At 48.0% G+C, this 12,100-nt stretch overlaps 2 protein-coding genes across 2 annotated transcripts in view; one reads left to right on the top strand and one right to left on the bottom strand.

Annotated features, from left to right (window-relative positions):
• The window catches only part of LOC144149301 (cyclin-dependent kinase 20-like), a 47,426-nt gene extending 45,137 nt beyond the window's left edge, over window positions 1-2,289 (top strand). The window contains exon 9 of the mRNA XM_077680871.1: window positions 2,003-2,289. Within this exon, the coding sequence (XP_077536997.1) occupies window positions 2,003-2,140 (138 nt within the window). The 3' untranslated portion in view covers window positions 2,141-2,289. The remainder of the gene's footprint in view (window positions 1-2,002) is intronic.
• A 2,357-nt stretch (window positions 2,290-4,646) lies between these two features.
• Window positions 4,647-12,100, bottom strand: part of LOC144148457 (phosphate-regulating neutral endopeptidase PHEX-like) — an 8,650-nt gene continuing 1,196 nt past the window's right edge. The window contains exons 2-3 of the mRNA XM_077679996.1: window positions 8,028-8,188; window positions 4,647-6,630 (exon numbers count right to left, since the gene is read on the bottom strand). Of these exons, the coding sequence (XP_077536122.1) occupies window positions 4,647-6,630; window positions 8,028-8,188 (2,145 nt within the window). The remainder of the gene's footprint in view (window positions 6,631-8,027; window positions 8,189-12,100) is intronic.

Genomic DNA, 12,100 nt, shown 5'->3' with positions numbered 1-12,100 from the left:
CCGCGGTGTCAGGCCAATACTGCAGTGGCAGTATTTTTAATGGAGGCGAAATAAAGAGCCCCTGCATCTGCGATAACTTTGGCGCGTGCAAGCAGCCACATCTGGACGAACCGCCAGATCGACGCGAGTACACGAGAATCGGCTACAAACGCTTCGAAGTCGTTCGTGGGGCCATCTAAAACATCGCTTATACTGTGGCCAGATCATTCGCGGTAGCAGGCCTTGGAGCGCGTGTCTGAACCATGAGGCGCGCATCCATGAATGCTTGCAAGCTCTGGTGGGTGACCCTTTTTTAGTGGGGTGGGGGTGGGGGGAGATGAGGGGATCTTGATAACGGGACTTGCCCGATGGCAAGAAATTGTCGGCTTACGTTCGAAAAATTATTATCTCCCAAAATTGCGCGGAAAGCTTGTGCTATCGTCCACTGGCTTAGCTGCAACCTCAGATTTGACTTTAGCGTGGAATAGCTCGAAACGTACTACGAAAAAAAGTTCAATCTTATGTGGAGGATGTCAAAGGCCCCCTTAAGCTTAAACGAAATGCAACAGTTTCGAATAAAGTAGCTTACACCAAAGCAGGATGATGCGATAAGTGTGTGAAGCGTTGCTCTAGCTAAGACTGAGGACAACTGTGATTTATTGTTTTGATTGGTTTCGATTGAATTAAGGTTTTAGTAGGCGAAGTGACCAGCAGGCGCGCCGTAAATTAGTCCACCCAGAAATCTCTTTAAGTGCGCCTAAATCACGACACCTGACCGTTCTTGTTTTTTGTCCCTATAACGACATCGCTGCCGGTGCCGACAGTTGAACGTGCAGCCTCGCGCCCTAGCACAACGCCCCAGCCACTGAACTACAGCGACATTTTTGTTGCACGCAAGCAGAGCACCCAGAAAAATGGTAGATGTAAGCAAAATAGAGTCGCATATCAAAGAGCTCGACAACGAAGCACACGTAGTACAAAACCGAAACCACAACGAAGAATCGCAATGTAATATCAAAAGTAAGGCACTAACAAGTAGGGATATATAATTATTGGAACCGGTCAAGTACGTGCATCACTTGAATGTTGATAACACTACGGACTTGGACGATGTTTTTGAAGCAGGCTTTTCGCGTATTTGCTATACCCCATTACAAGCTGTCCTACGCGGCCTTGCTTATGTAAAGCGGCGGCCACTTACAGCTGAAAAGATTGAGGAATGTGATGCTGGGAAATGTATTTCATGACTGTACGTATAATAATGGTATCCTAATGCTTGTTCTGAGAACCTCCATGTGCAGTGGGTGCTAAAATGTATGTCTGTGGTCACGAGGTTTAAATGTATCCTGCAACACTTTCTATAAGCGCTTTCACTCCTTCCTTCGCGTCTGGAACCACTGTGAAAGCTACAGTTATCGCCAACACGGAGCAGCACTGCGTTATTTGCTTGTCGCACCAGATACGCCTTCCATTTACGCTTTGTTTTTGTGGCTTTTGTTTATCGAAAAGCGTCATTGCTGCAGCTGAAGGAGAACCGGCCAACAGCCGCTACATGGCCTTAGTGACGTAATTCGAGCCGTCGAAAAACGTCAAGACTGAGAAAGAGAAAAATCTTTTGAGCGAGTTTACAAGACATCTGATAGGCACAGAGCAGTGATTCTTGGCTGAGGTACTTTGCGACCCCCTAATCTAAGTATTGGGTGTGTTGGGTGACCCCGTTCTGCAAGCATTTAAGATTTCAAAAAAAAGTTGAAAAAAGTGTTGCAGGGTCCCTTTAATCGCGTGGAACTTCTTCCCTCGCTACCTTCTTCTTCTCCAGGTGTGGTTGATTTACTGCACCTGGTTCTCCCCCCCCCCCCCCCCCTTACTTTCCTCTTCCCCGCTTCCGCACAAATCCTTCTAGCGTTTTGCACCCCAGGTGTGCAACAACTTGCTCCAGATATCAAAGTTTCTGTTTACACGCGTGTCGTGCCGGCGGTAGTTATAACTAAGCGTACAAATTGCGTCGCGTTCTTTCACCCAGGCCCTTCTGCACGAGTTCTTCTGGAGCGACCCGCTGCCCTGCAAGCCGTCCGATCTGCCGGTGCCGCAGCAGGAACCCGTCTCTCAGTTCGACATGGATGCCTTCTTCGAAACGAGTCAAGAAGGTGGCGGATGGTAATGAGAACCAATGAAACGGCTGTTCTACAGCGAATACGAACTAGGGTGTAACAAGATCGCACCTCGCTTCATGACGTCGATTCCTCTCTGCCTGTCGCTCTTGTTCGCAACGTGCAGGGTAAAGAAGGAAAGATGCAGAGAGAAAATAAAACGAGCTGTGCAGACGGTGCCTACCATCTTCAGTCACCATCATAGTAAGAATTTGTACAATCCACTGACGCCTGTTTGAGTTCCTGTTTTGGGATGCCTTATCTCATCCCCCAGTCTTGTGAGTGGCCCTCCCCTACTTCTTGGTGCCCACTCTGTTACCTTGATGGTCCAATGGTTGTCCTTTCTCTGTACAACAAGCCCAGCAGTCCCAGTCAGCTGTGATGTCTTCCACATCGGGAAGCTAGTGAGGAACTCTATGGTATTCCACCCGAGTTTGTTGCCTGAGTGGGATGCTCGTTTCCTACCCATAAGCGTTACTTCTATCGACCTTCTTTACGTTTCTGTATACGTCCAAATATCTAAGGTCGCAGGTAGCAAATTGGAAGGCATAAGGCCAGAAGGTATTAAAAACGTGCACCCGGGCGGCACCTGTTGCGTCGCTCCTGGGAGTTAGGTGAAAGGACGCAGTTCATCCACCCACGAAGAGCGGCGGCGGGGTTGTACGGCAGCTGTATATCCGTGCACGCTATCGTCCCCTGCACTGGGCTTCATGGCGTGCCGCAACATGAAAATTCAACATAGCCTGCTCGTTCACGTATACAGCAGCACTCAAACAGTGAAACTTTGCATACGAAGGACCCAGAACGGCAGTTACCCGCCGGTGAGTCGGTAGGTGGCGGGCCGCCCTGAACGGATGGCTTCGCCACTGTCTTAAGGAGTGTTCAGGTAACTTGAATGCGTACGTACTAGTTATGAACTTTACAGCTGTGTACGGTGCACGTTCGAACACACAAGGGAGCGCTTGTCGCGAGGAGTTTGCGCACTATCACTTCGTTTGAACCGAACTCCATGCCAGCCAACGATTTCACGAAAATATTTTCCCCTCGAGCGTGTTATTCTTTCAACAGATTACTCGTACATTTCAGCACTCCTCGCGACGTAGTCAATGAAAAAGCGTTTGCGCCCATTTGCCGATGTTTCGCGAGACGAGGTGCGATGACGGTGACGGCGCGTATACGTGCCATGGCACCCAGCAGTACGTCCGTCTTCTACTGACAGCCTTCACTCGCGAGGCCTGTCAGCCAATCAGCGGAGGAGGCATCACAGATGCCAAGAAATGTTCGAGTAGTAACGTCAGAACATTTCATGGTGACACGCTTTCATAAAAGGCAAGAAATGTCGCCCAACTCATTGTCGCGGTTACTTGACAGGAGCGAGACTAAGGTTAGAGAACTGCCTTTGTGTGTTCCTCCGCAACGAGGACCATGATGAGCTTGTTCCCATAGGACACCGACGCCAATCGTATCCACCACTTGGGAGGAGGAGGGTTGGTTAGAGCAACGAGGGAATTGTAAGATGGCGGGAAAGGAGAAAGGGATGTGCTCGACGTCTCCACATGAAGCTGGAGAGGTGGCACGGAGGAGGTAATGGTTACGGTGTACGCCATGCTCGCACAATCCTCCACAAGCGACTGCCGGGCCTAATGCGCCGGGGTCGGAGAGAGGTTTTAGGGGGCTATCCGATTATTTCCTCCCGATAGCAAACACCCAGTCGGGGCAGCTGGTTTACATGATTCCCACACGGTGTACAGGTAAGGCCGTGGTGCATTGACGGTGTGCAGTTGGGCCATGGATACGAAAGGTGGCGTAGCGTGTGTTTACAAACCGCGAATAACTGATTCAATAAATGTTTGCTTATCCAGACCAAAGCACAATAAAAAAAAAAAGCTACGAAGCGCTCGCGCGGATATGTCAGGCAGGAAGAATGGCCACACTCACGTACATGACACTCTTTGGCAACCAGAGGCTAGGTCGGCTGCTTGTGTTTAGTTAAATTTTTTAATATTTCTTGGCAAAAAGGAATTCAACCCGCATACGCTGCTAAAGCAGCTAAAGCCCGAAGGTACACGTCTCTGCACTTGCTGTTAAGCTGTATCTTATTGGGAGGTGGCTTTTGGTTTTCCTTGCGCTGCAGAGCGACGGAAATGTAAAAAAAAAAAAAAAAAAAAAACGCTACTGGGACGAACGTCTAATGCCTGCTGCTGTCGATAAGGCGATAAGCTATATATATAGCATCGCAGTATTGTGTATTGTGGCTAGTATACATAATCCTTGCCCCTAATTGTGTTACTACAGCAGTGGCACACAGGTGGCCAACAGTTAAAGGGCAACTACACTAAAATTTTTGCCCTCTTGAAAACCTTATTTCCAGGCAGTCTGCCCTTCTTTTGCAATGAGCACAGCCGATGGTAAGGGGGAGAATTATCCGCGAGAAATCTTTACTTTCCACGGATTGTAGAGTATGAAACTGAACTATCATAAAAAAGATTAACTAACATGCGGTCATATATCAAAGTTTCAGTCCAAGCCCTTCCAAACATCGCATCGGGGCTCGTGTGCTTCCTTATCGCCGCAGGAGAACGTTCTCTGGAAGGGCGGGAAGTTCATCAGGGGCACGTTGACGCGCAACTTGGCCGGAGTGATGGCCAAGCCCTCCTGGACTCTTCGCGTCTCCTCACTCGCTCCATCACAGAAGGCGGCCGCGTAGTTGTAGAAGAACAGCTCCCTCAGCGTCACCCGCCTGTCTGGCAGGCGGTAGAAGAGCCGCGTCGCGTTGTGCTTCTCGAGAGCTCGTTCGTACAGCTGGTAGAGGGGTCGCAGCACGGCGTTGTCCAGGAAGTCTGCCTCGCGACGTGCGACCGTGTACCTGACGAGTGGCCGTCGCTCGTCGTGACCGTCTTGAAGACCTGCAGCGCGGTATCGGCGTAGCAGACACTCGGTCACGTTCTCGTACTCCCCGACGGATTCGCCGCGCCACCACTTTTCGGGCACCATGCGTTCGTCGAAGAGGGAGTTGCTCCAGACGAGCGCCTGCAGTACGGCCCTGAGGATGAGGTGCACAACGACCGGGTAAAGTTGGAAAGGGATTCTGCTGGAGACGAAACTGAGGAACCCCACAGCCGCGTTCGGTATGAACACGGCGTTGTTGGTTGGCTGGTACTCGCTGTTCCAGTCGAAGACGGACGTGTCGTAGGTGTTGTCGTAGGCCAGTGTCGTCTTGCCACCGGCATTGTCGAGCGCGTTCCAGTAGATGGACGACGAGTGGCGAAAAATGGAGACGAGAGTACTGAGCACGCTTGTGTCTGATCGTAGTGGTTGAGCAGGTGTTTTCCGGTAGGTCTCGTATTGGACAAAGTTATGCGTCGTGCCGAAAGCAAGCGTCATGTTATCCAGCTTTCGCTGAGCTCGCTTGACATCTAGGTTTGAAAACCACGAGCGCCCAGTCTGCAGCAGGTCTCTCACCACCACGCGGGTCTCGTTGAAGAGCGCTGACAACTGCGCGTCGTAATGCGTACGGTGGACATTGGCGAATTCGCGATTTAGAGTGAGCTTCGCCGCGATACCGACGCCGTATGGGTACAGTTTTTCAACGAGCGAACTGCAGGCAACAACCTGCGGGTCAACGTCGGTGACGTCATAGGCGTAGCTGAACTCGTACAGGAACGTGTGCTGTGCTGGGAGGAACGGCGAGAGTGTGATCAGTGCCTTGAGGCCGACGTAATTGGCGATGGCAGTCGTGTAATTTTCCACGTTGAAGGCGGAGGAGAAGGCACTGAAAAAAGCGGGGGACTCCACGAACACGAAGGTGGACTCTATGATTCTCGGATCAGAGTTGAGCAAGTGCCTCATGTACCTCAACCAGCTCCAGCCATCACTCCTGGGCATCATGCCGATAGGTTTTATGTCCTTAACCACGGACTCGGCATCCACGCCGTCGAGGAACGAGAGGTCTTCGAGCGTTTCTTCCAGTCTTGAGACTTGCTTTGCTACCGCGACAGCAGCCGTCTCATTTGTATACAAACCGAAAGCTCTCGCTAGCATGTCCTCGTAACGTTTTGTCGCGTTGGATATGCCCCTTGCCACGTGGAGCTTGAGGTACGTTGTTGGCGCCTTTAACACGATCTGCGACGACCCATTGCTCTGACCAGCACTTCGCAAGAGCCTGACGCAAAACAGTGCCTGCAGCATCAGTAACCGGTCTGCCATCGAGACGACTTTGACGATGTCCCCTGTGAAGTCGGCGTAGGGCCAGCCTCTGAGTTCCAAAGTGTCGAGTAGTTCCACCCAAGCCAACATAGCCTTCGAGCCATCGCCCTTGGTGGGTGTAGATTTGCACTGTTCATGAACCCACATCGCCTGGGCGAGGAAGTTGCTGTTTATGGGCCCTGGGGGCTTTCCCTTGACGGCAAGGTATCTCTTGAAAAACTGGTCGAAATCGAGGATCAACTGCCCCCTGCTCAACTTGGGGTAAGGAAGTTGATGCAGATCCCCCAAGCGGTACCTGAAAGAACGGAAAACACACAGGTAAGCCACCAGGGGCCTCTGATGCATTTCTTATATTCTTGTCTCCTGCTGTTTCTCATGTTAGTCCTAGCGAGGGGTTGAGCCGTAGGACAAAGTACATACTGCGAGACACTCAGTGAACGGGAATTTGGGCGGGTTGGTTTTGACACATTAATTAAGGAAGAAGGCATGGAAAAAGACGGCTACACAGAAGAGAAAGTTCACATGTGTTTTGATATATTATGACGAGAAAAAGCGCGGAAAAAGACGGCGACAGAAAAGAGAAAATACACAGGACGTCCTGTGTATTTTCTCTTTTGTGTCGCCGTGTTTTTCCGCGCCTTTTGTTCATCATAATTTACCAAAACACTCAGTGGGTCAGGGTTCTTGCCCATCGAAGGCTTTAATTCCTCCATAGAGGAGATAAAATGTTTACAGCATTCACCATGGAAATGACGTCCCTATCATCGTTCCCAAGTGATGGTGAAAGTTGAATTTTTCAATTTTGAGAACACACGTAGTAATCCGAAACATACAATATTCTACTGACGTAAGGCAATCTGTCTTGAAATTGGCTCTAGGGTTGCCACCTTTCCCCCCCCAAAAAAAAACGGTCCTTCGGAGGGGGGGGGGGGGGGGGGCTTGGTATATAGAAAAAAAGACGCCATGCTTTTTTGACATGCAATACTATTTGTTGCAGCCTTTTCGTAGAGCGAAATTGACAAAACACTTGTACTGAAATTGATTGAGACTTTGGTGTGCTGCTCTGAAAGGTAACCGCACTTGCTCACCACGGCGGTGGCATTTAGTCTTGTTGTTCCTCCCTTTGGTTTCCCTCCATCTCACGGAGCCCGCTCGCCCGCGCGTTTTCTCTACTCGCGTGTACTTGCGCAGATTGTCGGCACATTTATCGTCGTAGTCGCTCAATTGATGCTTATAAAGCCCCATAGAAGAAGTAGTCGTTGTACAATGGCAAAAAAAAAGAAAAAAAAAAACGGCCAGTGACGGCCGGTTTTAGGCCCGGACCGGCCACCGGCCCGCTGTATAAAAAACCGGTCGTACCGGTCTAAAACCGGGCAGGTGGTAACCCTATACTTGGCTCGCGCGTGCCGAAGCCAGTGCTCGGAAAAAGAGCGGCCGGGAGCCTCGGCGCGACTGCACGCGGAGATAACAGACGAAGAAGAGAAAGCAGAAGAAGCTCCTTATGCCCTGTAGTTACTGTAAATGCAGTTCGCCTTTCTTGCTTTCCGTCCGCCTTTGAGATTCTTCAACAGCCACTATTTTTTTCGGGGATTCGAACGAAGACGAAAACAATTTCCCGAGCGGTCCTATTTCGTCGCACTAATGCGGCAGGTGGCTCGCTTTAGTGTCCCCTCAAGGGAGCGCAAAACTCACTCGAACGATGCGCAGACGTGCTCGTAAAAGTCTTGGCACGGCTTCTTCCTGTTTCCCTCTCGGAAGAGGTAATCCGCGTTCCAGAGGCACACTTCAGACACGCACTCGTCTGAACTGATCGTCGACAGTACAAGGGGAGCGCCGGAAGGCTGCTGGGACACCTGCGTTCAGGCGCAACCATTGGTTATTAATTTAGGATTATTGACTCCGTGCGGTGTTGATCATGTGGGCGCACCGCTCGCTCGAGGAAAATTCCTCACTTACGTGTAATGAAGACGGGTAAAGACAACCGAAATTGCCAGGCCTGCATGGCAATACATGTATGCCAACCGCTGGCAGCAGTCTAGAATAGTATTGCATAAGAGGAACCTCCTAGATTTCGAGGTCAGAAGGTGCAAGTTCCTGAGGTCAGAATGGAAGAGGCGAGGTAAGCTGCATCAACCCTGGCAGTCAGCTACAGCGGCGACGTTTTCGCGGCTAGACTTCAAGGGACACAAGGGCTGCATGAAATTTTGTTGTAACTGAAAGGTCATACGTTTCGTAGCACTCTCAGAATTTGTTCGACGAGCAACGATGCGTTATTTCCTGAGAAATCCGCAAAGAAAGCTGGCATTTCTCTCTTCCGCTTTTCTTCCATTTTTTCTGTAACGTAGACCTGGCGTCACTAATTTGAGCGAGGCCCCGGTGCGGTCTATAGTGTGTACGGCAGGCGGGTAAAGCTGGCTCAAAAATGTGTCTAAACATAGATGCCGCCATGATGCCACGCTGTAGTTGCCAGATCAGTAGTTGAAGACATGGTTAACAATTTTTCTTGAAAATGAGGCACAAATTTGGGGCCCTAAGCTAAAATTAAGCAACTTTTATGGCAATAACTGAGTTTCTTTACGAGTTTGTATGCTTTTTATTAGTTTTTTTGAAGTATTTATGCTTGACGAACAAAAATAACTGAAATTATAAGCAAAAAGAAGACGTCGGGCTGAGGCGCCAAATTCAGTTTCGGTATATTGTGAGGAGCGTCAGTCGTGTGGGGCTAATTTACAAAGGTTCATTCTAACACGCCTTAGTGTCTGCTGTGTCACTTCGTTGCTTGCGAAGACACGCTTGCGAAGACTGCCGATGATGCGGAATAAAGCCGCCGCCGCCTATCTTCAAGGACACCTTCTTTGCATGTCCGTAGCGGCTGCTGGCGATTTGAACTCGCCGTAAGCCGGTCATATAATGTTACGCGAGACATTGCTGGGCAGATCGGCTCCTTTTGGCCGTATATGATTCGTAAATTAAAAACAAACAATTATACGAACCATTTTACCATGCCTAGCGTATAACTAGGCTCTTGTTTACGGGTGCTGTTATACTTTCACTGAACGGTGTTACTTGAGTCAGAGGTAAAACAACCGCCAACTAATAATAATAATGGTAACTTTATTTGCACAATAAGGTGGTTTTCTAGAGGAGGACAAGGCGAAGCCGAAAGGTAATCCCGAATGTAGGTGCAGAAATCTCCTGAATGGGTGTGTGCGATTGGTGCATGCTCCTTCGATCGCTGAAACACGCAATCTGAAATTTTCGAGAATATATTTGATGCTTTGATCAAATAGCATATTTGATGCTTTGCATGACACATTTCTTAAATTCGGTGGATCAGCGACGTTGTTTAATTACGTATACTTGAACCTCTGCTCTCATATGGCCCATGTATATACCTGCACAGAGGAGGTGGGGGAGGAGTAAACTTCGTTCATGTGAGATGGGCACCCGTGTGGTGGGGCGTTAAGAAAAATTATTCTGTCCTTCCCTGGGTGCCTTCGCCAATGAACGGAAACGGCCACTTCTGTTCACGTCCAATTATCAGGACCACCCCGCCTGCAGGCGGTTTTGCCTGAAATGCCTGCAGGTTCGGCCCGAAATCTGTCAACAGAAACCGCCTAGGAAGCATGTTGAGGTAACACACATATGCGCTTTCTTGGGTCGCGATAGGACCGTCATGTATTTTGTGCAAGGCGAAGTCGATGAAGGATATACGTCTTCCTTGAAAAGTAAATTAATTTGAGTGCACCTATAAATTGTTATTGCCGCTCATTAGTTCAATCATAGTGTTTAACTTTGAAACAGCTGCCAAACATAACTATAGCAGGTGAATAAGATTGCCTAGCATGAGACTATCAATAGCTAATATAGAGTATTCAGACACTTAATGTGCATTGCATATGGCAGTCATTAAGAAAGCCGACAATATATTGAACTCTCAATTTTATTATTTGCGACAGTTACATCTGCACGTATCGGTTCAGCCAGGGCCATCTGGAGACGTTCTTCAGCTGTATACACTAGATAAAAGGAAGGAATGCGATATGCGAATGCGATACGCGATAGAACGAAGGAGTTCGATATGTGTAGCACAGCCTTCTCATTTATGCCAACATCAAACCGGTGGCCACAAAGGTGTCACACCAGACCTTGTAGAATTTCCACGCTTCCATTCCAGCGTGCTCACAGCAACAAGGATGATGATGAAGTTGCATTACCGAAGCTGGGTTCCAGTAATGCTGTAGCTGATTATGAAAGTTCTGGCTAATGCTCATTCAGATTGTGGTCATCAGCATTCTTATTTTCATAAAAAATAATGGGCCATCGCAATGCCATCAGCCCGTGTATCATAAGCAAAAATAAACACAGAAAAAGCAAGAGGGTCATATGTACAAGCAATTCTCATCCAACAAATTTTATTTCACCACCAGTAATACCACCAGACCTCTAGGGAAGTTTGTGATGGTAAGAGCAAGGCTAAGATGACCTAATGTGCGACTTCAAAGAAGGGAAGAAACTGTAGAAGAAAGCTAGGGAGGTTAACCAAGGAAAGAAGAAGAAAAACCGTCCAGCTGGCTGTGCTACATGTGGAAATGGGAACAGGAAACTTGGAAGGAAAGGACTGTCATATAAAATAAAGGAGAAAAAATTCGGGAGAAAAAAAAACATGGCGTGGAAATGGCCAGTACAAAGACAGCACCATGGGCAAAAAGAAAGATAGGCATAAAACAAGCAGGCAAAATGACAAAATGGGCAAACGAAGGATGCTGCATGCTGGTAACACCCCTACAGCACCTGTGACTGTTTTTCTCTCTGAATCACTGCAATGTTCTTCTTCAAGGCAAGAACTGATTTGGCTACTTCAGCTCCATCTTGTCTAAAACCACTGAAATATGCCTTATTTTCTGTGTACATAATGTAAATAGAGTACATAATTTCTAATTTTTAAAAATTTCTTCTGAAGTGTCTGCTCCTTCGTGGAAGCTTTTGTGACTAACTGCCTCGTAGAATTCCATTTGCTTTGTTCATTTTGTGCTCTTTTATGCTGCCGCTGCTTGTATTTGTTTATTTCGTTCTTCTGCTCTTCTCCAGTGCTTAGGTTTTTTATCATGAAATTGCTTTTTCTTCAAAAAGGTTTTTTGGCTTTTAACCCTGTCTGTTTATTGGCTTTAAACCTGCCATAGCTTTGCTGGAAATAGTTAGTTCCTCACACAAGTTTCCTCTTTCTTTATTCTGGGAGAGGGGGCATGAAATTTTAAAAGGTAAAGAGTCCTGCAGCGACTAATGAACACTTGCACTACTTTCTTTGTAGTTGGAAGTACTGAAAGCTATAGTTCCACAAACCCAGAATGGAAAGGCGCGTTCTACATGATATCTTCTAGTCTCTGGTATGCTTTTGTTGAGATTTTGTTTAAGCTGCTATTAAATAGCATTATTGCGACCTAATGTAACCTGACAACATTAATCATGTACCTTGTGTAACGTCCCCAAGCATACAATCAATGACAAATCTTCCAACCGTACCTAGAAAAACGGAAAATCTCTTTAGTGAGTTTCTTGATGCACATAACTTAGTAATATAAAGCTTGGGTATTTCACGGTTATTGAATCTAAGCTAATGCAAGAGCGACTACCTAAAATCATTTCAACTGGAGAAAAAAGTTGACACACGTGCTGCAGGGGCCTCGTAGACAGGCACAGGAACAGGCACAGAAAGCGTGTTTGTTTAGCATAAAGTGAAGTCACAAATACGATTTCCATTTACA

The sequence above is a fragment of the Haemaphysalis longicornis genome, unplaced genomic scaffold, assembly GCF_048455015.1.
Source record: "Haemaphysalis longicornis isolate Haplotype H1 unplaced genomic scaffold, Haemaphysalis longicornis Haplotype H1 scaffold_8, whole genome shotgun sequence".
Lineage (NCBI taxonomy): Eukaryota > Metazoa > Arthropoda > Arachnida > Ixodida > Ixodidae > Haemaphysalis > Haemaphysalis longicornis.
This window is presented reverse-complemented; position numbering and strand designations above follow the sequence as displayed.